The sequence below is a fragment of the Artibeus jamaicensis genome, unplaced genomic scaffold (assembly GCF_021234435.1).
Source record: "Artibeus jamaicensis isolate MK-2021 breed Jamaican fruit bat unplaced genomic scaffold, CSHL_Jam_final contig_477, whole genome shotgun sequence".
NCBI lineage: Eukaryota > Metazoa > Chordata > Mammalia > Chiroptera > Phyllostomidae > Artibeus > Artibeus jamaicensis.
Genome location: NW_026521854.1, coordinates 6,227,259 through 6,252,264, shown reverse-complemented (window position 1 = coordinate 6,252,264; position 25,006 = coordinate 6,227,259). Strand labels below are relative to the sequence as shown.

General features: G+C 43.9%; 1 protein-coding gene across 5 annotated transcripts in view; it reads left to right on the top strand.

The window, feature by feature from the left end:
- GATAD2A (GATA zinc finger domain containing 2A) overlaps positions 1 to 25,006 on the top strand; it is a 105,310-nt gene that overhangs the window by 34,524 nt on the left and 45,780 nt on the right. For 3 of the 5 annotated variants that reach the window (XM_053668091.1, XM_037152613.2, XM_037152612.2), the window contains exon 2: positions 12,067 to 12,154. In XM_053668091.1, coding sequence (XP_053524066.1) covers positions 12,140 to 12,154 — 15 coding nt within the window. In that variant the 5' untranslated portion in view covers positions 12,067 to 12,139. Of the gene's footprint in view, positions 1 to 4,333; positions 4,507 to 12,065; positions 12,155 to 25,006 lie in introns of those variants that run through there. The other 2 variants (XM_053668090.1, XM_037152615.2) reach the window with 2 other exon arrangements.

Here is a 25,006-nt window from a genome sequence, read left to right as displayed (position 1 = left end):
AGGCAGAAGCTTCCTGAGGCTCCAGATCTTTTCCAGCTAGAGTGGTGCAGCAGAGAAGGGGTGGTTAGGAGTTAGAGGTGAGAGTTGGAGGTACTCTTTATCTTTCTTCAGAGAGATTTGCCTTCCTGTCTGCTGTTATTAACTGACCACAGTAGTTAGTCTTATCTCGGCTGTTGGCCCAGGTCTTCATTTGTATATAGTGGGACTACCCCAGAATGCTGTTCTCTCTCTCTGGGTGCTTGAACAACAGACAGATGTTTTTCCTTCTCCCTTTCAAAGAAAAGTATTGTGGAAAGTATGTGGAGAGCACTGACTGGAGGTACGAGGTTATGTGCTGGATCTGGCTATCTGGCTCTTTATGCATCAAGACTGTGTTGTGTCTTTGAAGGTGGCCCAGCAATAGCCTTCATGCTGTTCTTCAGAAGACTTTGGAGATTGTTTGGTCATTGCCCATTTGTGAATATGCACATTAGGGTTGGTGCCTTATTGTCAACAAATGAAGTAACTTGCTGAATGGGGCTGTCTTTACCGCATGGAGATGTTCAGGTGGTGGCTTTGCTCTCACTGTTATGGCACATACGATCCCGTGGATTCACAGACCTGGCTTGAGGCAGCACATGGCACCTGTGGTCAGGGCAGTGGAGGATATTCTGTCCATTGGTGAAGGAAAGATTCTCACCTTCTCAGGAGGTTACCTCTGTGATAAGGTGTTGCTACTTTAAAAACAAACTAAAAAACCTTCAAAGAATAAAATAGTTGGAGGATTTATTTCTTGACATGAAAATAAACACAACCTTCCCTGGCTGGTGTGGCTCAGTGGATTGAGTGCCAGCCTGCAAACCCATAGGGGTTGCCGGTTTGATTCTCAGTCAGGGCACATGCCTGGGTAGCTGGCCAGATCCCCAGTAGGGGACATGTGAAAGCCACACACACTGATGTTTCTTTCTCTCCCTTTCTCTTCCCTTCTGTCTAAAAATAAACATAAAAAATCTTAAAAAAAGAAAGAAAAGAAACACACCCCAGCTATGAAGATAATACAGTTGTTTGAGATGCCACACAACGTGGAGGATCCCTGGATGATCTCTCTTGGGATTGGGAGGGAGGCTGGATGCATTGGAATCTCCTGTTGGTCACCTGCTGCAATGGAGGTGATTTCTTCTACAGGTGGGGCTTTTTGTGATCCTCACTCCTAAATTTTCCTGTTTCACCTGGTCCTGGAGTCTCAACTGCTACCTCCCCAGCCTTCCCCGCCTTGTCAGTTGTCTCAGAAGACTCTTGGCATGTTTTGTAGTGACATGTTGCGCAGGGGCATGTGTGTTTGCAAAGGAGACCGCTTGCTTGCCTAAGCCAAATTTGGCAGAGGATCTCAGGCCATCATTTTTGCTCTCTTATTCTTTTCAGGAATAGTTGACCCAGTGATAATTGGGATGCTCTGGGCTTTCCTGTTTGAAATGATGAACAACAAAATGCCCTCCTCTGGGAGTGGATACCTTGTGTGGGGGTACCTTGGTGTTACTATTTTTTTCTGTGCAAGCATCCTTACATCTCAGCTAGGGTCTGGGCCTGGCTCTGCCTCACAAGATGGGTGGGCTTAGTACTCAGAACTTGAATGGGGTGCAGCGTTTTCCTTTTCAGTGACATGGTAGGTGGGCTTGTTGTCTGGGTCTCTCCTGTCTGCAGTTGGATATATTGGGAGCTCAGGGTTCACTCCCCCAGCGGGCCTGTGTAAAGGTCCCATGTCTGACCCAGGTGCTTCAGGGAATAGGTTTCGGTTGAGCTCAATGTCTCTGGCTTCTACTTTTTGGAAAAGTTTGTGCACAAGTTAGTCACTGTTACTGTTCACCTGACAGGTACTTTTTGACTCCCTGGTTCATGGCTGTGAGATGGGGCTGGAAGAGGTATGTCTACAGAGGCAGAGTGTTGTGGGAGGTAAGAGCAGGGGTGAGACAGGTGCACTCGAAGTGCATCCAAGGCATAATATTTGATGCTGCTCTGTCTTGCCATTCTGGGTCTTTCCAGTGCCACTGGGAAGTTTTGTACAGTTTATTTGGGGAATGGTGAGAAGCACTGGTTGATAGTGGAGGCTGTCAGGGCTATGGCTGGTCTGGAAAGCCATCTAGGCTGCAGGTATACCAGGGCTGTCTATGGGCTTTGTTCTGTACATACTTTGGTCCCAAGGGGTTAAAATGTATGTGGTTCTACCCTGAAGATACCTTGTGCTAAATGAAATAAACCAGATACCAAGGGACATACTGTGTGATCGCACTTACATGAGGCCCCTAGAGTAGTCAGATTTATAGAGGCAGAATGTGGAGTGGTGGGTGCCAGGCGTGGGGGCATGGGGAGTTAGTGTTTTATGGGGACAGAGTTTTAATTTTGCAAGATAAAAAAGTTCTGGAGATGAATGGTGGGGGATGGTTGGGCAACATTGTGAATGAACTTAACACCACTGTTTCAGTGGTGTTACACACTTAAAAAAACTAAGATGGTAAATTTTATGTATATTTTTAAATTTATTGGGGTTACATTGGTCAGCAAAATAATGTTTCAGGTGTACAATTCTATGACCCATCATCTGTATATTGCATTGTGTGTTTACCACCCAAAGTAAATCTCTTTCCATCACCATATGTTTCACCCACTTTTTACCCTTTACTATGCTCTCCATCCCCTCCCCCTCTGGTAATCACCACATTGTTGTATGTGTCTTTGAGTGTGTTATATATTTTTTATTTTTTATTTTTTACTTATATTTTAATACAGTAAAAAATGGAACTGTTTGTATTTATCCTCACCTAAGGACATGCGTATTGATTTAATTTTTTAAAATATTTTATTTATTTATTTTTAGAGATGGGAAAGGAGGAAGAGAGGGAGAGAAATATCAGTGTGTGATTGCCTCTCACACGCCCCCCACCAGGGACCCAGTGCACAATTCAGGCATATGCTGTAGACTGGGAATGGAACCGGTGACCCTTTGGTCTGTAGGCCAGCACTCAGTTCACTGAGCCACACCAGACAGGGCTATGCTTTATTGATTTTAGAGAGAAGGGAAGGGAGAGAGGGAGGGAGAGAAACATCAATTTGAGTACACACCCCTAGAGACTGAATCCGCAACCTAGGCATGTGCCCTGACCATGAATTGAACTTGTGACCCTTCGGTTCATAGGATGATGCTCCACGCAACTGAGCCAAACTGGTCAGGGCAAAATAGAACGTTTTTGAATTCAGAAATACCCTATATTCCTTCCGGAGCTTCATTTTATCCTCCCTAAGAGTTAGCTTAGGGAGAAAGGAACAAAGGCACAAAGGCACTCATTTTGATGGCCTACCTGGTGCCAGATATTGTGGGATTTAAGAAAAAAGGATATGCATAGTTCTAGAAGGTTCATTGTAACATCATTTTGGGAGTGTTGGAGCACAGAGATTCCACGGGTTTTCTTTGGTCCCTAGAGGTGTGGGGCCTGAATGTACCCAGCTTGGTGGGCTGATATAGGATTCCTGGAGTCTTCAGAGGGCTTTGAAGAGCAGAGCCCAGAAACATCTGAGGTCTTCTCTGCTCTGGCGCTCAGCTCAGAGATGAAAGGTATTTCCTTGTTTTCCTCTGGCTATTTGTTTGAGAATTTCCTTAATACAGCATGATACGAAGTGGGAGACATCAGTTCCTAGGAACTTGTTATTAACAGAGAAGTCATTTCCACTTTTGTTCTTGTCACAATTTCTTCAGGATGTCTTTTAATATTGTAACACATATATATCCTCAGTACTAAACACTTATACCACTTCCCAAAGTCTCAGACTAGGCTGGATGTGGACACTTAATTACTGGACATTTTAAATATGGGGATTTATCTGAAGTTTTATTTTTTAGTTACAGTTGATATTCAACATTAATTTGTATTAGTTTCAGGTATACAGTGTGGTGGTTAGACATTTATATACTTTGAGAAGTGATACCCCCTGATAAGTCTGTTTAATACCCCACCTGGCACCATATACGAGGAGGTATTTAAAAAACTGGAATTTTTTGAAGGGCCAGCCCCTCGTAGTAAAGGCTTCTACATACTAGGTGAGTGTTCTAGGAACCCATCTGTATTAAGATATCAGCTGGTGGTGTTGTGAGAGGCTGTTCAGCCTCAGTGAATTTTTTTGAAGACTTTAAATGCATTTGCTTATTTCATGATAGGTGATTTATGAACACACTTGCCCACACCACTCTGCGTGTTCAGCAGTTTTTGACCGAAAAACAGCATCACCCTATACCCCAGGCTCCCTATTCACCTGATCTCACCCTAAGTGATTTCTTTCTGTTTGTTTTCTGGGATGAAAAAAGTCCTCAAAGGGAAACATTTTGTCCTTTGTGGAAGAGATGAAACAAAAAAGGCAGAAGCACTAAAAGGCATCAAAATTGACAAGTTCAAAAACTTGTTTTGAGCAATGGAAAGAAACATCGATGGGTGTATTGCATGAAATGGAGAGTACTTTGAAGGTGACTGAAGTTTAAAGGTGCAGTAAGAATAATTATACAGTTTTTATAAATTCTGTTTTTTGGGATCCCCCTTATAGGTATTGCAGTTTATTGGTTAAAATTCCCTATGCTGTACTTTACATGTCCATGAGTATTTTGTAATTACCAATTACATTTCTTACTCCCTTTACCTTTTTCACCCAGTCTCCTAACCTCCCTGTCTTCTATATCTGTGAGTCTGTTTCTGTTTTGTTTGTTTGTTTATGCTGTTTTTTAGATTGCACATATAAGGGAAACAATGTGGTATTTGTCTTTCTCTAATTTCACTTAGCATAATATCCTCAGGTTCATCCATGTTGTTGCAAATGATTTCACTCTTTTCTATGGCTGAGTAATACTCCATTGTATATATGAACTACATCTTCTTTTCCAGTTACCTGTTGATGGATACTTAGGTTGCTTTCAGATTTTGGCTATTGTAAATAATGCTGCACTGGCTATAGGTATTGTTTCTAATTAGTGTTTTGTGTTCCTTCAGATAAATACTAAGAAGTAGGATTGCTGGATCATATGGTAGATCTATTTTGAATTCTTTGAAGAACCTCCATAGTTTTCTGGTTTGAAGAACCAGCCACAGTTTTCCATAGTGGCTGCACCAATTTGCAGTTCAATTAACAATGCAGGAGGGTTCTCTTTTCTGCACATCTTTGCTAACCCTTGTTTATTAATGATAGGTATGAGGTGGTGTTTCACTGTTTTTAATTTGTGTGTGTCTGATAATTAGCGATGTTAAGCATCTTTTCATGTCTATTGGCCAACTGTGTGTCTTCTTTGGAGAAATGTTTATTCAGGACCTCTGCCCTGAATAATTTAATTTGGATTGTTTTTTTGTGTTAAGTTGTGTGAGTTCTTTATGAGTTTTGGATATTAACCCCTTATTGGATGTATCATTGGCAAATGTTTTCTCCCAGTTGGTAGGTTGTCTTTCCATTTTGTTGATGGTTTTCTTTGCTGTACAGAAACTTTGTTTGATGCAGTTCTGTTTGTCTATATTTTCTTTTGTTTCCCTTTCCCAAGGAGATCTAGCAACAAAAATATTACTGAGAACAATGCCAGAGTTTATTGCCTGTGTTTTCTTCTAGCACTTTTATGGTTTCAGGTCTTACATTTAAGTCTAATCCATTTTGAGTTTATTCTCCCCCTTCCCCGCTCCCCAAGAGGGAGAGAAACATCAATGTGTGGTTGCTTCTCAAATTTCCCCTACTGGGGACCTGGCATGTGCCCTGACCGGAAATCGAACCGGTGACTCTTTGATTCACAGGCTGGCACCCAACCACTGAGCCACATCAGCCAGGGCAAGTTTATTCTTATATATGGTATAAGAAGGTGGTCTGGTTTTGTTTTTTGGGGTTTTTTTTTTTTGTATATATCTCTGTCCAGTTTTCCCAACATCATTTGTTGAATAGACTGTCTTTATCCCATTATATATTGCCTCCTTTGTCCTAGATGTCTGAAGTTTTGAACTGCCATGGGAACTTGCCTAGGTAACTTGCTGGGGAGCAAGAGTTGAAACATTGAAAGAAACCTCAGTACTGAGTCCATAGAAGGGACTCAGTATTTTGAGGAACAGCATTAATTACAGTAAAAGTAGAGCTAGTTTCTTTTTGAGAACCTACCTGGTTCTTGGTCCTGTGATGGTCCAGAGGTCCAGGGGGCCAGGTGGGCTCCCTCAGCTAGTGGGGAAAAAGCACTGAAACATTTGGAATGGGTTGGTGGTGTGAAAGGGAGGGACTGCCGGAATTTCCAGGAGAACAGAGGGTGTGGTGGAGTCAAGCCTTGGAGAGGACAGGGATCAGTTGGAAGTACTGTGGCTGGGTGTTTTAGGTTGGGATAAGAAAGGAGGGGAGTGTAGGGTGTGGGTGTGTGGGTACTGAGGTGTAACTCACACATCTCAGCAGTGAGAGACGAGGCCCTTCAAGACACAAGGCCATAGAGCCTTCTGGAACCTCTGAATGCCTTTCTTCAAACAGCCCTGTGCAGGAGGCAGTGAGCACTTCCCCCACGGGCTGTGGTGGGCTGTGTCCTTGCTTATCTTCTTCATGTTGCTTCTTCCTGGATAGAGTTTATATTTATATTGTTATGTTTTTGACTCAAGTCTTTGGTGGTAGCATAGTGGTTGGGTATTTATAACTCAGGGAGGATTCCATTTGCCATTTCCTCCTGTGTGCCTCATTGGGCATTGGATAAGGAGATGAGCAAGAGCTCTTTGTCTTGTGGAACAGTTGGAGAAGAGAACCTATTGAATGTCAGATGTCAAGTTCAGCTGGGCAGTCCTAGGGGGTGGAAGGGGGAGGGGTAAGAGCTGGCAGGCAGAGCAGGCCTGAATAATAGGTGCTTGCTTGTGTCTGAAGGATGAATGGGAGGAAGGGCTTTCCCAGCAGTGGGAAGAGCATGTGCAAAGACCTGGCAGTAGAAGTTGGCAGGTGCGGTGGGTGTGAAGAGTTGAGACAAGACCAGTGTGGTTGGAACTAGGAGCATGGTGTGTGTGTGTGTGTGTGTGTGTGTGTGTGTGTGTGAGAGAGAGAGAGAGAGAGTGAGTGAGAGAGAACATATACATACATGTCTGTCAGATGCAGACAGTCTTGAAGGCCATGGTGAGGTGTTGCTAGCATTGGGAGGTTTCAATGGGCTTTAGCAATGGCCTCATTGGCACGGTGCAGGGAGTAGAGGATCTGTCCCTTAGTGAGGCTGTGGTTACTGTGGCTGAGGGAGGACAGGCAGGAGCAGACCAAGGCCCTGGAGAGCACATATTGGCTGTTACCCTAGTGCACACCTTGGCTTGACAGTGAAGACAGGCCTGTTCTGGTTGCCAGGGACGGGCTTATGTGGCTTCGCTTTCGGCTCCATAGCCCTCATGGGGCTGGTTCTTTGCCAGTAGTGTGCCGAGTCATGCTCTCTCCTGCTCTGCAGGTTAATGAGGCTCCATACCTTGGGGAGAGCAGGTACTGCTTTGTCCTCTGGGGCCTAATGGAGCTGGAGCACCTCCTTGGTGTGCCTCTTTCTTTTTTGTCTCAGACATGTTACAGTGTCTGGGTCCCCTCTGGTCCTTTAATACTCAGCATATCCCGCCAGGGCTGCAGTTTCTTCCTGCTTTTAAGGATCAGGTATTCAATATTTTTGGCTTTTGGGGTTGTATTATCTCTGTCGCTACTACTTGGGTCTACTTTGTAGGTGAAGCAGCTGTAGACCATGCATACTTGTGGGGGCATGGCTGTATTCCAGGAAAACTGTTCACTACAACAGGCCCAGCCAGTAGTTTGCTGCCCCTAGATTAGAAAACCAAATCCAGTCCTTCCCCAACTAGCCAGCACATGATGGAACAGTGTAACTTGTGGGCTTTCTTGATGCTTCACAGTTTGTTCTGCCTCAGTTTCTCCCTTTCTGATAGGTCTGGCCAGGGAGTTCCCCCTCCTTGACAGTTGGTGGTGCAGTTGCTAAGACTGTTGACAGTCTAGGTTGCTCCTCTCTCCAGGGGCACTTGGATTGCATGGAACCAGTGGACTTTGTGGACCTAGGGGTGGGAGAAGGTGAATGTATTGTTGGGTTTCCCCTCGGAGTTTATCTTCCAAATGTCATGTTCCCAGAACTGGGTTTGAGCCAAGGTGGTAAACATTTGGGTGCAGACACATTTAAAGAATTTTATCGATAGCACAAGTGTTTGGTTAGTGCAGATAGTGGTAGGAGGAGACCAGAAATGTGCAGCTTCTATAAGGGCTGGGCCCCTGGCAGGGATGACGAGCCCTCTGGGAATACCTTGGAGAGCCCAGGCTTCCCGGTTAGGGGCCCATGGCCCCAGAGACCTCTTTCTCTGCTGGCCACAGGCACTGCAACTCAAGTGTCTCCTCAGAACTGTAGCTCACCAGATAGTAGGCGGTGTCTGGCTGGGGCTCCTTGCCTCTAGTTGAAAGGGAACCGACATTTCTTACCTGAGCTCCAGAGGATGAAATGGCAACACAGGACTTCTGTAGCCCAAAGTGCAGTAACTTGATTTTATGTAAATCACCATGGCTGCTCTCTAACCTAGTGTGACCTCTTTCAGACTGGGAAATCACTGTGTTGGGGTATGTCTCAGAGTTGGTGTGGAAGAGGGGTGTGTGTGTGTGAAGTGAATGCATGCGTGTATGTGTGTGTGTAAGTAGAGTACCCAGGTGCAGGGTCAAAGCCAAACCATAATGATTTGTCAAGGGAGCAGAAGAGTCTCTTATGAGTTGGTAATTGTGTACTTAAGGGTTACTCGATACTGTTTTAAATGTATGGGTTGGACATAAAAACAGTAAAAGCTGTCTAAACTCAGCCAGTGCAGGTGGATAGCAAAACAGTCCAAATGCTATATCAGTGAATAGTGATTATAGTTTATTTTAGAGAAGTCCTCCTAGTTCTCATAGTGCTAACTGGTCTCTGCTTGGTTTCAACTCCTTTTTGAGTTTCACACTAATTATAACTGAGGGTCTATTGCTCCTCAGAATGGTTACTTCAGTGTTAAAAACCACCTTGGCTCATTCATTTCATAAATATTTATTGTGTACCTTTTACGTATCTGTTCTAGGTGCTTGGGATAAAATGGGCATCAGGGAGACAGATACCTCTTTCCTTGTGGCATTTATGTTTTTGTCAGATGAGAAAGTCCATAGGGACAGTAGCTGCCTTGTGTGGAATGTGCAGAGAGGCCAGGACTGTGGGAGAGAAGGAGCAGGGTGGGCCTTTGTGAGGGAGACATTTGAGCAGCAACCTGGGGGGGACATGGGAGAGGGTCAGCCATCTGGGGGAGAATGATTGAGACAGAGGGAGCAGCTAGCACAAATGCTCTAGTAGCTATTGTTGGAACAAGCTGTATAAAGACATTTCTGAGAAATTGTGTCAGCTGAATATGGACTGGGCATTTGTTGACATTTAGGGATTTTTTTGTATAGTAGTTATACTTTTCAGAGGTCCTTTTCAATTTGTGGTTGTTAAAATGGTAAAGTATCTGTGATTTTGTTTAAAACATACAAAGACCTCAAGGTGGGAAGGTGCCTGGTATGTCAGAGTCATGGCTAGGAGGCCTGCTGGAGCAGGAAAAGCAGGTGGCTGGTAGGTGGGCCTCTAAGTCCAGGAGAGGGTCAAGCTTCATACTAAGTGAATGCAGGCCTTCAGAGGGTTTCAAGCTGAGGAGTGAAAGCAGGAGGTTTAGTTTGCTGCCCTCCATTTTCGCAGGGAGGATGGTGTGAGAAGTGGTTGAACCCCAGGGGTGTTTGATGGTAGAATCAACAGGATTTCCAGATGGACTGGGTAGTGGGGTATTCTGATCAAGAGGGCAACTCCAGATCTTTATCTGAGCAGCTAGAATACTGGTTGTGCCATAAGCTAAGAGATAGGGAAAGCCATGGTGGAGCATGGTCTGAGGCTACCTTAAAACTTCTTTGCATTTTGTACTCTACCCAGGATGCGCTGTGTGTGTTGTGATAATCAGATTAAGATGACCTTCCTTCTTGTTGGTTAACCCCCCCAGGATATGTTGTCCAGTGAATCTTGTGGTCTCACAGAATAGGGTACTCGGATCATTGTTGAAGATCAGTTGTCCACATGTGCATGGGTATAGTATATTCTGGTTGTCCATCTATGTATCTGTATTTATGTCCATATCACAGACTTGGTTATTGTAACCTTGTGGTAAGTCTTTCTTTTTTTAAATATATGTTTTACACTAGTTCCAATTATTTCCCCCTTCATCCTCCTGTGCCCAGCCTGCCCCCCGTTTCTATAGTCAATCCCCCACCATTGTCCATGTCCATGGGTTTTTCATATATTTTCCTTGACTAGTACCTTCACCTTTCAAAATTTCTTTTCCCCCCTCCCCCTCCCCAACCTTATGGTAAGTCTTAAGCTCAGGTAGGGGAAGCCCTCCAAATTTGCTCTTCTTTTTCAGTGTTGCTTTCATTATCCTAGTTCCTTTATATTTCCACATAAATTTTAGAATCAGCTGCTTGTTTCTACAGAAAAAGCATGCTAGGAATTTTTGATTGGGAAAGTGTTAAGTTGGATCAATTTGATGGGGAGGGATTGATACATCTTACCCACGGACAAGACTTGTCTATTTATTTTTTCATTTCTCTCAAGGATGTATTTATTATAATTTTCAGTTTATAGGTCTTGCACATTTTTAAAAAATCAAATTCTTAAGTATTTCACATTTATGCCTTTAATGGATTTTTTTTTTAAAGCTTATAGTTCTGGTTGTTTGTTGCCATTGTGTAGAAACACTGCTAACTTTTTTTGTATTGACCTTGATCCTGAAGAGAGCGGGTTCTCTGAAAGTCCAGGGCCCCTGGTTCTGAGGCTTCCCTTCAATGGCAGAGAGGGGGTATCACTTGGGAGGTAGGAAAGGACTGGGACTAACTTCATCCCCTGTGTTTCCTGCCCTGGACCTCGCTGAAGAAAATGCTGTGTGCTCCTCAGTGCCCAGAGGCCTTTTCAGGGAGGTCACTGATATTTGCTTATTTCTCAGGTTCTCCTGTTCGGAGTGTTTCTCACCATCCATGAGCTATGAATTACTGTGAACCCAGTTTAAAAATAAAGGTTTTATATCAAGCAAGCTCTGTTATCATGTGGGTGCAAAGAATAACAGGAGATACTGACAATACTAAGTCCAGGGCTTGGCTGATTCACTAGGTTTTAGCCTTTGCAACTGGAGCCCTGGACATCTGATGTCACAAAGAAGGGGAAGTCCTGAAGTCAGCTATGTCTATGACCTCAGGAGAGTTACCGAACATTTTTGAGCCTTAGTTTTTCTGTATGTGAAATGGTCAGCCCCCTCCTTCCTGAGCAGTGTTAGCTCTCTGGAGATGATCCCTGGGGGAAAACTGTGAGTTGCCCCATAAAGGTGAAGCTACCTTCATTTAGAAGGTGAAGTGTGTCTGTTCCCAGGCACTCACCCTCAACAAGTTGAGGTGAGTCCTGCACTATCTGGAATGGAGGGTGGTTTCTCTGGGGTCTGTGCCAGGGAATATGCATCAAGGAACAAAGAGGTCATTTCTGGAGAGGGAGACCTAGGTGACCCTGGGCAAGTTCATGAGTATCAGACATCAGATTTCTTATCTGTAGAATGGGTATGGTTCTGTAACCTGCCTCTAAGGTTATCCTGTGGATTCATAGAGATGCTGAGTTTCTTAGCACAGTACCTGGAACTCACTCTTAAGCACCTATTCAATGTTGAGTATTACTGTTTCTGCTGATAATGTTATTACTGTTACAAGCAAACCTTGAACCATTTTTTATGTATTTGGCATGTGGCTGTGTGGCTGTACAACCTTTTGTCTCTAGATTGTCGAAGACAGCATCTACTATGGTAGTGTTTGTAATACTGTATCAGGTCATAGGTCAGAGACTAAAGAAACTTATTTCTTCAGCTTCTCTCTGCAGAAGAGAGCTGAGACAAAGCTTTGGTTAAAATCTGAAATTTTACTATGTAATTCGAGGGGTTAGAGGTATTTAAAACTACCAGAATGTTCCAGAAACTTTCCTTGGAAACTCAGTGTTTCTTTTTCTGTCCTTCATTTTAGGTTGGCAAGCACATTGACACAGGTTGCCATTTACGTAGTTGCTGCCATGGCCAGCTGGTAAGACCAGAGTCCCATGCCCAGAAGCCAGGTGAGTGTTTAGGTTCTGGTATCTGTGAAATGAAGGTTCTGACTTACCCAAAGGGTCTCATTCACCTCTTTGGACATTTGAAACTGAGCACTGCTTTGGAAGCTGGTGGCCACCTCCTAGAGGAAATGGAGGGAGGCAAGTCCTCCAGGATTGTGTGCTAAGACTGTCTCCATGGGGCCACCCAGGCTCTGCCTGCCTTGTGTCTCAGGGGTCACTCACTTGAAAAGCCCTGGCCTAAATAGGATGAGCTGTCCTCTGTGAGGATCAGTGGTAGAGGATAATCCCGGCCAGGTGGCCTTGACCCTCTGGCCATTTCTGTGATTTCCTAATGCTGACCAAAACTGGTAGAATTTTTCCTTACCATCGTCAGCAATGCGGGGCCTTGCTTTGTTGCTTGGATCTGGTTGCCCTTAACTCATCCTGTGTCTGTGGGGAAACTTGAGCCATTTCTCACTGCTTAGAGCTGTCAAATACAGGTTCTGTCAAGGGCTCTCAGGACCCAGCAGTCAAGAGCCTGCCATCCAGGTGGGATTTTTTAAAGATTATAAATATATCAGCTTTTTGCTTTTTGTTGTGAGGTATAAATCTGTCCAACAAATCCATTTATTTTAGGTTTTCTCTGGTTAGCAATTCATACCCATTTCAGCTGAACTGTGGCATGTGGTCAGCTGGGGTGTCCTCATTCCTGCTACCTAGGACACACTTGGGCACAGAGGAGGAGTAGGCGGGAGAAGGGCTGACTCCTGGCAAGCCACGAGGCACACATAGCCCCCACATATCACCCACATTGTATGTGGTTGTTGGTGTGCACATGGAGGGTCAGACTGCCTGTTTGGGCTAAGGGATATGGTGGTCACCCTTGAAGTTCTGTTGGGTCCTGTTTATTTGGCAGGTATGCATGGCTCATGTACCAAGAGATGGGCTTTGTGCTGTATATTCAAGATCAAAAATGGGTGTGACTTTACAGAAAAACAGTTCATAGAAAGAGTAATGCAGGTGGCCCTTAACCAACCAAGGTATGGAAGGTGGTCAGTCTCTCTGATACTAATAATGGTTGTTGGATTGTCAAGACATTTCTGACCTTTTGTCAATAGAGGTGGACACCATTCTATTTGTGGGAATTGGTCACCACTATACATTGCTTTTGGAGGTTCATACTCCTCTGAGTGGGCATCACTTAGTCTTTGCTCCAGCAATTCCACTTCTAAAAATGTATCCCAAAGATACACTGTTAAAAATAAGGATTGTGATAGGGCCGTTCATTACAACATTCTGAAGTGGCAAAACTAGAAATGATTTAGGTGTTTGTCAGTTGGGGTTGGGGACTGATGGGGTAGAGCTGAGCCCCTCAGCAAAGGAATGATGAGATCTTCATGTCATGGTGACAGGATTTCTGAGGTGAAATGACAAGTGGAAAAAGAAGAAGATGAAGGGCAAAGAGCTGTAGTGTACTTTTATCTAAGGAAAGGTGGAGAGGATATGGACATATATGTACTTACGTAAATCAACCATGTGGTCAGCTCTGAGAGGAGGAATGAGAGGGGGGACAGGATTACTGGAGATTTATTCAAGTTTCCTTCTGTGTAGCACTGGATATATATTTTATATAATTATAAAATAAAAGTGTGTTGGCAGTGACGATCCCTAAAAACCAAAGCAAAGTGAAATAAATGAATCTAGGTGCGTGTCAGTTGCAGCTCAAGTTGGTGACTTAATCTCTCAGACAGAGTTATTTTACATGACTTTTAAACACAGTTTGACTGTGTTTTAGTGAGGCAAAATGAAAAATTTAGTAGTTTTTAGGAATCATATTTTTGATTTCAGGTTAATACCAATAATCTTAGTGTTATATATTACAGAAGAAAATAAGCCATTAAGTCTGTAAGAACCAGAATTTTCAGCATGAAATAAAAGTGTGGATATAAAGTCAAAGCATTTAAGTTAAACTTAATTCTAAATCTGCATTGAAACATCCCAGTTGTGTCAGAAGGACTCATAGGGTCTTCCTCGCCAAGGGTGGAGCAGGTGAACATGAGGGAGAAGGAGGAGTCCTGGGTTGGAGCATGTTCGTGTTGGTGCTTAAAAGAAAGGAAAGCACTTGCTTTTCGCAGGGTATTAGGTAACCAGCTCATTTCAATAATTGGTAAATAGAGGAAAAGAAGCAAGTGTTTATTACCTCTTATCTATGGACTTAACTCACAAGGAACAAAATAGTGGGTGAGGTCAAGATTCCCTCACAGATCAGCACTACCCTACAGAACTTTCTGGAATGATCTGAATACATATCATCTACTATTTTACCTGGAATAGTTTGAGGAAGTAAAAATTTAATTTTATTTAATTTTAATCTATTCAGACGGCCACATGTGACTAATGGACACCACAGCTCTTGACATATTCTGGCTGATTAAAACGAAGTGATGGAATTAAAAATTACAAGTTTTCAGGCACCTAATGAAATGATGGGCCCCAGCAACAAGCATCCTCAGTGGCCTTCCCCCCCCCCCCAAGGAATATGCACGTGCTTGGTTGGGCCTCAACATCTAGTTTACAGGAAATCAGGGGCGTGTGGTATTTACCACAGGGGTGCCACCAGCAAAATCTGACTGTGGGAAACAGGCTAAATGACCTAATTTCTTCAAATCATTTCAATCATTTCTTGATTGAAAAGGGGCAGGGGGCTATAGATTTCAACCAGTGTGACTCTGACAGGTTAAGGAATGCTGGTTAAGTTGTTGAAAGTGTGATTGTGGGGTGGTGGTGGTTTGTCCTATGGAGATAAATACTGACCTGTTCGTTCGTAAATGCATGTTGGGTAGGATTTGCTTCACAAAAGCTAGTGGGGTGCGGGAAACTAAGGTTGGTCACCGAGAGACCATGAATGGTAGGTGTGTGCAGTTAATCTTGCTGCTCTCTCTACTTCTGTGGGTATGTTTGCAGTTTTCCATAATCAGAGTTTACTAAATAGACTTGACACAAACATTCCCTCAGGGAGCTTTATGACACACATCACCCAGAGCAGGGTAAATGGCCGTTTACAAAAAGTGAGGATGGTGGGTGCTTGTGGTTAGTTTACATTCAAGCAAAAAACTGGAATCACTGTGAGGGGCCTGGGCTGGTGGTCTATCAGGTGGGACTGGGACAGCCTCTCATGTAGCATTCATATTTTCTATAATAACACTCATAGCTACCCTTTGTGGAGCCCTTGGAGAGCATTAGTGATAAACTAGGTGGACGCTGTGCTGTTTCTGTTTCACAGGTAAGGAAGCTAAGGCACCTGAAGGTGAACCAGGCATCATTCTGTGCTTGTTGGTACCTTCTATTCTGTGAGCCTGCCCCTGCCCCACACATACCTGAGTTCATCATTGTTACCACCTGTGCTTTCTTTTTTCCCTTTTATTATTTTTTAAACATTTTGTTTATTTTTAGAGAAAGGGGTCGGGGGGAGAGGCATTGATGTGAATGAGAAAAATTGATCCGTTTTGCCTCTCGCATATACCCTGATCAGGGACTGAACCTGTAACCCAGGTGCATGCCCTGATAGGGAATGGAAAAGGCAATCTTTTGCTTTGTAGGACATTGCCCCAAAACTGAGCCACACGGGTCAGGGTCATCTGTGCTTTCTCACTTCAGTACTTTGACACTGTGGCAGCCCATACATTGTTTTCAGACCTAGGTTAATATTCTTTATTTTAATTTGTGTATCCTTCATTTATGACTGGATTTTTAAAAAATATATTTTATTGATTATGCCAATACAGTTGTTCTATTTCCCCCCCTTCATTCCCCTCCACCCTGCACCCCCTCCCCACCATTCCCCCCCTTTAGTTTATGACCACCTGTCTCAAGTTCTTTAGATTCTATATTTCCCATACTATTCTTATCTTCCCCCTATCTATTTTCTACTTACCGTCTATGCTACTTATTTTCTGTACCTTCGCCCCCCTTCTTCTCCCACTCCTTTGTTGCTAACCTTCTATGTGATCTTCATTTCTATGGTTCTGCTCCTAATCTAGCTGTCCTCTTAGTTTGCTTTTGTTGTAGGTGTGGTTGTTAATAAGTGTGAGTTTGCTGTCCTTTCACTGTTCATCTTTTTTATCTTCTTTTTCTTAGGTAAGTCCCTTTAACATTTCATATAATAAGGGCTTGGTGATGATGAACTCCTTGAATTTGATCTTATCTGAGAAGCACTTTATCTGCCCTTCCATTCTAAATGAAAGCTTTGCTGGATAGAGCAATCTTGGATGTAGGTCTTTGGATTTCATGACTTGGAATACTTCTTTCCAGCCCTTTCTTGTCTGTAAGGTCTCTTGAGAAATCCAGTGACAGTCTGATGGGAACTCCTTTGTAGGTGACTGTCCCCTTATCTCTTGCTGCTTCTAGGATTCTCTCCTTCATTTTAATCTTGGCTAATGTAATCATGATGTGCCTTGGTGTGTTCCTTCTTGGGTCCAACCTCTTTGGGGCTCTCTGAGCTTCCTGGATTTCCTGGAAGTCAATTTCCTTTGCCAGATTGGGGAAATTCTCCTTAATTATTTGTTCAAATAATTGAACAAATAGTTTGTTGTTCTTCCTCTTCCCCTTCTGGTACCCCTATAATTCAGATGTTGGAACATTTAAAGATGTCCTGGAGGTTCCTAAGCCTCTCCTCATTTTTTTGAATTCTTGTTTCTTCATCCTTTTCTGTTTGGTCATTTTTTTCTTCCTTCTGGTCCACTCCCTTGATTTGAGTCCCAGTTTCCTTCTCATCACTATTGGTTTCCTGTGCATATTCATTCATTTCACTTAGTTTGGCCTTCATATGTTCCTGTAATTTGTGACTAAAATCAACCAGTTCTGTTAGCATCCTGATCACCAGTGTTTTGAACTGTGTATCTGATAGGTTGGCTATCTCTTGGTTGCTTAGAAGTATTGGCTCTGGGGCTTTGAGCTGTTCTTTATATATATATATATATATATATATATATATATATATATTGTGTGTGTGTGTGTGTGTGTGTGTGTGTGTGTGTGTGTGTGTGTAAATGGGAAGGGAAGGAGAGAGGGAGAGAAATATCAGTGTATGGTTGCCTGTCATGTGTCCCCTCCTGGGAACTGGCCTGCAACCCAGGCATGTACCCTGACTGGGAATTGAACCGCGATCATTTGGTTCGCAGGCCCATGAGGGGCGGAGCCTTAGGTATACACCAGGGTGGGGCAATCCAGTTGCTGGGTTGTGACGCTGTATGTGGGGGTGGGATCAGAGAGGGGCAATGGGGCTTGTTTCACACTCTTTCTTGGATTTTGGTCCACTCTGCTGCTTCCTGTAAGCAAATTGGGCCCTTCTGGTGCTGGTTTCTGGATGTGTGGGGTTGTGTACCCTCCAGGACCCTGTGGGTCTCTCCAACGAACTCTCTGTGAGCCTGGGAGCCTCTCCCGGCACCTTGACCCCTGAAAGTTTTTCCAATTGGTGCTTTTAGGTTTTAATTCCCAGTGTTGGGGCCCTGGTTTGCACGGTACGTCTCACTGCTCATTTTTTTGCCTGGGTTATCTGCGCGTGAACGTGTGATCGCGGTCAGCAGCCGCTTTATGCCCTCACTGGGTCTGCCCGTTGTGCCCACACCTGGGATCTGCCAACCGCTGCCTGCGCACCTTGGTTGGTCTAGCCACTTTTTTCTGCAAGACCCCGCTCCGACAGCTGCTTACTCCACCCCTCTTACCGGTCTGGCTGAATGGTTTGTTGTTGTCAGACTTCCGTACAGTTCAGTTTTCTGTCTGTTTTGGTTGCATTTTTGTTACTAAAATGTTGTTGTGTTTCAACTTGGTTGTGTGAGGAGGGACAGTGTTTCCACCTACGCATCCATCTTCTCGTTGTAATTTTGATGTGGTTGTGAGAAGAGGCAAGCTGTGTCTGCCTACACAACCCTAAGTTAGTATCCTTGATTAGAGACCAGTCTCATTTCCCCATTGTCATCCATCCATAGCAATTCTAGCTAGTAGCGTAGATAAAGTAGGTGGTTAGCTGGTCTTCAACATGACTTTGTCCTAAAAGAAGTAGTGCTTTATAAGTTTGAGCCTGTGTCATCTAGGGATCACTGTACATCTTCTCTTGGGAGGGACCTGGCCCTACACCATTCACCTGCTTTGTGTCCACTTCCCATTCCCCCACCTTTGTGTGTGTTTTCCCAAGGCTTCATGGGGTCTGTGGTCCCCTGGGTGTGAGGCCTATTGTTGGAATCCCCCAGGGTTGTCCATGGGTTCCAATCAGCCCTGGTCTCTGGTAGAGACTAAGCACATGTTCATATGAATGAGTGAGTGGAACTCCTGTGAGAGTGAGTTAGGTGGCACACTCATAGTGAAGCCTGTGTGGGCCTGACTTGAATAGAGCTCTGCCTATGGTGGCCTAGTGACCCTCTCTTCACTTTGGCTCTCTTATCTGTAAATTGTGTGTCCCACATGGTTATAGCCCAAGGCATCAGCTCCTTTTCTGGGAGATAGTTCTTTTTTTTTTTTTAATATTTATTTTATTTATTTTTACAGAGAGGGGAAGGGAAGGAGAAAGAGTGGGAGAGAAACATCAATGTGTGGTTGCCTCTCATGTGTCCCCTACTGGGGTCCTGGGCTGAAACCCAGGCATGTGCCCTGACTGGGAATTGAACTGGCAACCCTTTGCTTCACAGGCCCGTGCTCAATCCACTGAGCTATAACAGCCAGGGCCCTTCTCTGGGAGGTAGTTTTTATTTCCCACTTGTATGGTGGACTTGCTGCGTTGTGAGCACAAGACCTGTAATACCTAAGAAGGACTGTGACCCTGTTGATGGGGGTTCTTCAGTGGTTTGGGATCTTGGTGCACAAAAGAGTCTTTCCTTGAAGACCTGATTCAGTGCTCCTGGAGTAAACCTACTTTTGTCTTTTAATTTAGTGGTTCTCAAGGGGTTGTAGCTTTGGGGATTAGGATTTTTTCCCTTTTTAAAAAATCCTGTCTTTAAAAAACATGAAGGTAAAATTCACATAAAATTTACTCTTTAACCATTTTAAAGTGTGAAATCATCGGCATTTATATTTTTTCAGCCTTGTGCAACCATCACCTCTAATTCCAGAACATTTTCATCATTTCAGAAGAAAAAATATAAAAAAAGAAAAGTGAAGAGTAGCTCCCTTAGGCAGCTACTCTTCACTTCCCCACCTCTGTGCTAACCGGGGCCCTAGCAACTACTATCTACTTTTTGTTTCTATGGATTTGCCTGTTGTGGATATTTCACATACTCTAAGGTGGCCTTTTGTGTCTGGCTTCTCATACTTAGCATGAGCATGTTTTCATCATTCATGCTGTGACATGAATCAGAACTTCATTTCTTTTTATGACTAAATAATATTCCACTGTGTGGATGGACCACATTTTGTTTATCTATTCATCTGTTGATGGACATTTGGGTCATTTTTACTTGTTGACTATTGGGAATAATGTTGCTTTTTAACATTTATATACAAGTTTTTCTTTGAATACATGTCTTCACATTTCTTGGATATAAACCTGGCAGTGGAATTTCTAGGTCATATGGTAATTTTGTATTTAACTTTTTCAGAAACTGCTAGACTTTTCCACATCGTTGCACCATGTTATATTCCCTACAGCAATGTATGAGAGGTCCAGTTTCTCTACACCCTCACCAATATTTTCCCATTAAAACCTTTTTTTTTAAAAAATCATAGCCATCCTAGTTGGGTGTGAGGTGGTATCCCATTGTGGTTTGATTTGCATTTCCCTGATGATAAGTGATGTTGAACATCTTCTCATGTACTTATTGGCCACGTGTGTATTATTGGAAAAGTACCTCTTCAACTCCTCTGCTCATTTTTGAATTGGGTTGTCTCTTTATTATTGAGTTTTAAGAGTTCTTTATATATTCCTGGCACTAGATATATGGTTTGCACATATTTGCTCCTTTTCTGAGGGTTGTTTATTCACTTTCTTGTGTTCTTTGCACCAAAGATTTGAATTTTGATGGAGTCCTATTAATTTTTTTTCCTTTTGTCGATGCTGTGCTTTTGGTGTAATATGTAAGAATCTGTTACCAAATCCAAGGTCATGATATATCTGTACTTTTTAAAATATTTTACTTACTTAACTTCAGAGATGGGAAGGGAGGGAGAGACACATCAATGTGTGGTTGCCTTTTCATGTCCCCAACTAGAGACCTGGCCCGCATCCCAGGCATGCACCCTAGACTGGGAATCAAACCGATAACCTCTCGATTCATAGGCCCGCACTCAATCCACTGAGCCACACCAGCCAGAGCACCTTTTTATATTTTCTTCTAAGAGTTTTATAATGGGTTTAGCATTTCAAATTTAAGTCTCACCCATTTTGGGTTAATTTTCATAACGTGTAAAGTAGAGTGTTTTTATAATCATTGTTTCTACTGGCATGAAGACATTTTGGCTTATGTAACTAGGAATGGGGGGTGATAGCTGGGACTTCTGGAAGTACTTTTTCTCATCTTTTATTATTTTTAAATCCTCACCTGAGGACATTTGTCACTGTTTTGAGAGAGGGGGAGGGAGGAAGAGAGAGAGAGAAACATTGATGTGAGAAAGAAACTTTGGTTGTCTCCCATACATGCCTGGACTAGGGATCAAACCTGCAACCTAAATTTGTACCCTGACCAGCAACCAAATTTTCTGCAGCTCTTTAGTTATGGGACGATGCTCCAACCAGCTGAGCCACACTGGCAGAGGGCTCTCTCTATTTTTTCCTTCTCTCATCCTCTTAACACAAATGTATTGAGCACCATTCTGTTTTGGGCCCCGGGATGGTAGTGATGAACCAAGAGGTATTTCCTGTTCTTGTGTAGGGGGTGGGGCACACAAATAGAGATGAGTAAATAGAATGTCAAGTGGTGATGAAGTGGGAAAGGGCATGTGTGGAGGGGAGATAGATGTCATTTTGCTGTCTCATCTGAGACCTGAAGAAAGAGAGTTTTGTACAGAGACCTGGGGGAAGAATCTTCTTGGAAGTGCAAAGGCCCTGAGGTGGAAGTGAGCTTGGCTCTCAGAGGAGCAGCCAGGATGTAACTGTGGGCAGAGCTGAAAGAATGGGGTTGAGGGGTTGGGAGGGAAAACAGGATGGTGGGAGGTGAGGTCGGAGAGGCCGATAGGATCTCTAGTCTGGGTTGAGGGCCTTGCTTTTACCTTTAGTAGCATGTTTTACAAAAGGATCACTAATGTGATACTCTCCAGCTTATTAGCTTGGCAGTTTCCTAGAGGTTGGTGTAGGTGTCCAAAACCAGGACAACTCCTGCCCAGGGGAGTATTTCCACTTAGAGGGTAGAGGGGAAAGATGGAGTCTGTTTTAGTTCTTACAGTTTGCGGAAAGTGCTATGAGAACTGTTTTTTAGGCCCATGGCTTCATTGAGACCAGAAACTTGCTTTAGTTCTAAAAGTAGCTTACCGATGGCTCCAATCCTCCTGGGGCATCTGTGAGCTTTGACACCAAAAAATGACTTGTGCAGGGAGGAGCTTGACAAAGGAAGCCCAGTCAGGGCGAGTTACAGCATTGCTGGGTGCCCTGATGAAAAACGAAAACAAATGCACACCTGTTTGCCCACTTTCCACTCATGTCTCCTCTTTGGAATGGAGAAGGCCTTTGTGGCTCTTCTGGAATTTTCTGTGCAAAACCTCCCTGCCATTTCCAGCCACAGGCCTCAATGGAGCTGGCTGTCAGGGCTGTTCTGCACTGGGCCCTGAGGGAGTCAGCCCTGGAAGAGTTAGGGCCTCTCATTTTGTGATACGACACCGACGGGCACATTGCAGATGTGGAAATGGCAGGCGTTAACAACCCTTTGTGGGCTGCAAGGCTCACAGCCCATGAGGCAGCTGGGAGGGGACAGAGGGCTGGTCCTTTCCTTTGGGTAGGAAATTCGGCCAGCTCATTCTCACAGTGATGTTCTGCACCAGGGGGACTCCTGGTCACCGTTTCCCTGTGGATATTTAATATTACTCAGATTCCCCTTTATAGGCGGCTTCTTTGTTTCTGTTCTGTGTGCTCCTCTAGCAACATCTGTTTTTTCTCTTTGGGGCCTCAGGGTTGGGATTTGGCCACAGTCCAGCAGCTGTCGGAGACCCAGATGTCCACCTGAAGTGGCCCCAAGTGGGTGGCAGTGGGTGCTTATTAAGCACCTGTGAGATGGCAAACACTAAAACTAAGTCCTCATCTCCAGTGTGAGCTTGGGGGAGCTGGTGACAATTTAAAAAGACACTTTCTAACATGTGATCAGGGTAGGTACAGTTATTTCCACTGAGTGCCAGCCACAACTTAGAGATGAAGACAGGGTTTTGTCTCATGTCACTGGGAAGGGTGCTCAGAAACCAATGGATGGAGCTGCAGTGCAGATGGAGCTAACAGGGATCCATGGAGCTTGTGTGGTCAGTGTTTGCGGTTTTCAGAGTTTTAGGGGGAAGATAAAAACATAACCCCCATACGATATTCCAGGAGGAGCTATGCTTTCTCTAGTTTTTTCTCTCGTGACACCATGAAGAGAGGTAGAGGTCAGGGGACCTGGTTGTCCCAGGGTGAGTTTGAGCAGCCAGGTGCAACCATCACAGGGCTGGTGGTTACTGTGGCACGAGCCTTGCCAAGAGCAGTGACTGTGGGTTTTCTGGAGATGACTTGTCCTGAAATTGGCTTTGTTCCCACATATTGTGCTGGGATGAGATGTTCCCAATGCCTTCTGCACTGTGCAGTCATCATGGGATTTGCATTGAGGAATATGAAGAGGTTTTCTCTTTAAAATGTTGATGGTCACTATTTGAGTATGTTAAAATGTCTGCTCTCCAGGTTAATTTTGTTAACTAGATACCAAAAAAGTGTTAAATCAGAGGCATTATTTACAGGTCTTCCACCTTAAAAAGAAAACATTGTAAATGTGGGTTTCTTTGTACATGTAAATGCTGGAGGTGCTGCCTCTTTTTTTTCCTATTCCAGTCTTTTTTTTTTTTTTAAGATTTTATTTATTTTCAGAGAGAGGGGAAAGAGAGAAAGAGAGGGAGAGAAACATTGATGTGTGAGAGAAACATTAGTTGGTTTCCTCTCACAGGCCCCTAACCAGGGACCCAGGCATATGCCCTGAGCAAGAATCAAACAGGCAGCCTTTCAGTTCACAAGCCAGTGCTCAATCTACCGAGCCACACCAGCCAGGGCTCCCTTTAGTTTTAATGACCTGGCATTGCTTGGTGTTTCTTGAACCTAGGAGTGAAGGGGACCAGGATAGAATGGATGTCTTGGTCTGACTCTACCTTGGATATGACCCCTCTACCTGTGGTGATGGGTTTATATTTGATGACTCATCAGCATTTCAAATGGAGTACAGTGTTTGGGCACACCTGGGGTGTTAGAAGTGTCCTATGAGGAGGCTGAGCTGTTTCTGAACTTACCTACTTAACCTTCCCTTTTGACTTCTGCCTCTGAGCTGAGCACCGCACTTTTAAGTGGTATCTCTTCCTGGAAGGATTAGTTAGGGAGCACCTGTGGGGGCTGGGGGCAGAGAGATACCCTGAAGAGCACACAATACTCAGAGGGACTTATTTGATAGAGCAACTGAAAACACTTCTTTTAAGTTGTGTGCACACACAAGTCTTTAAAAAAAACCAAACAGTTGTTAAAAGTTTTGGTTGGGAATCCTTTTATTTGGTTGGTGGTATCTCCTTTTCTTGAAGACAGGTTTTCATGTGCCTGTATATTTGTGCCACTTCACCTTTTTTGCTACCATTTCTTCCTCCCTGTTTTCTCTCTACAAATTCAGATTCTGTCCCAGCGCAAGTGAAGCATTTCTAGATTCTTCCCCATATCCTCTGAAGCAGCAGGTGGATTCCTTTTCTGGTGTTGACTTGTAATAAAATGGTGATTGGCACTCACATCTCAATGGCCCTTACTGGGTGTATGTTCCCATGAATATGGGGGCCCTGAGCTGCACCTCCAGTCTTCCACAGAGGAGGCACCCCTAGGTCACTGGCTCTTTGGAGGTCACTATTGGGCACAGGATCAGTATTTGTCAAGAGCCCATTGGTGTCCACATACTGCTGGGTCAGGTGGGCCATGAACTTGGAGATGGGGTGTCCCAGGCCCTGAGTAACAAGCACCTTATGCTACAGAAGTTCCTTCTGGGTTCACTCATCACTCAGATAAACAATGGTAAACAGTTCTTTGCCTTCTCTGGAAGCTTAAATTATTTTGTACATGAATGAAGTTGTAGAAATGAGCATGGTTGTACTGCTACTGATTTCAAAACCTCTACTGCTCCAGTCAGGTGCAGAATTATCTGTGGGTTGAAGTGACAGAAGTACATAGGGATTCACACTAGACCCTTCAAGGCTCTGGGCTCCTTCACATGCTTTAGAAGTTAATGATTCTGGCTCCTGTGTCTGATCTCATGTTTATACCCTACTGGTTTTCCTCTCCATTGAGACAGGTGGATCTGGAATGGAGTGAACACTAATCACCTGTAAGAACTGCTATTCTTTTTTTTTTAAGATTTTATTTGCTTATTTTTAGAGAGAGGGCAAGGGAAGGATAAAGAGAGGGAGAGAAGCATTGAGGGAGAGAAGCATTGATGGGAGAGAGACACCTTGATTGGTTGCCTCTTGAGAGTGCCCTGACCAGGAATTGAACCGGTGACCTTTTGCTTTGCAGGATATTGCCACACTGAGCCACACTGGTCAGGGCAAGAACTGTTATTCTTTGCTAAGAATTGAACAGTTAAAAAAGACCTTTCCTGAGATAATTGGGCAAGATTCGGAAAGTGGGAGGAGGGGTTGAAAACTGTGCAGTGTGTGAGGGTGCATGTGTCTATGTGAGCATGCATGAATGTGGTTGCA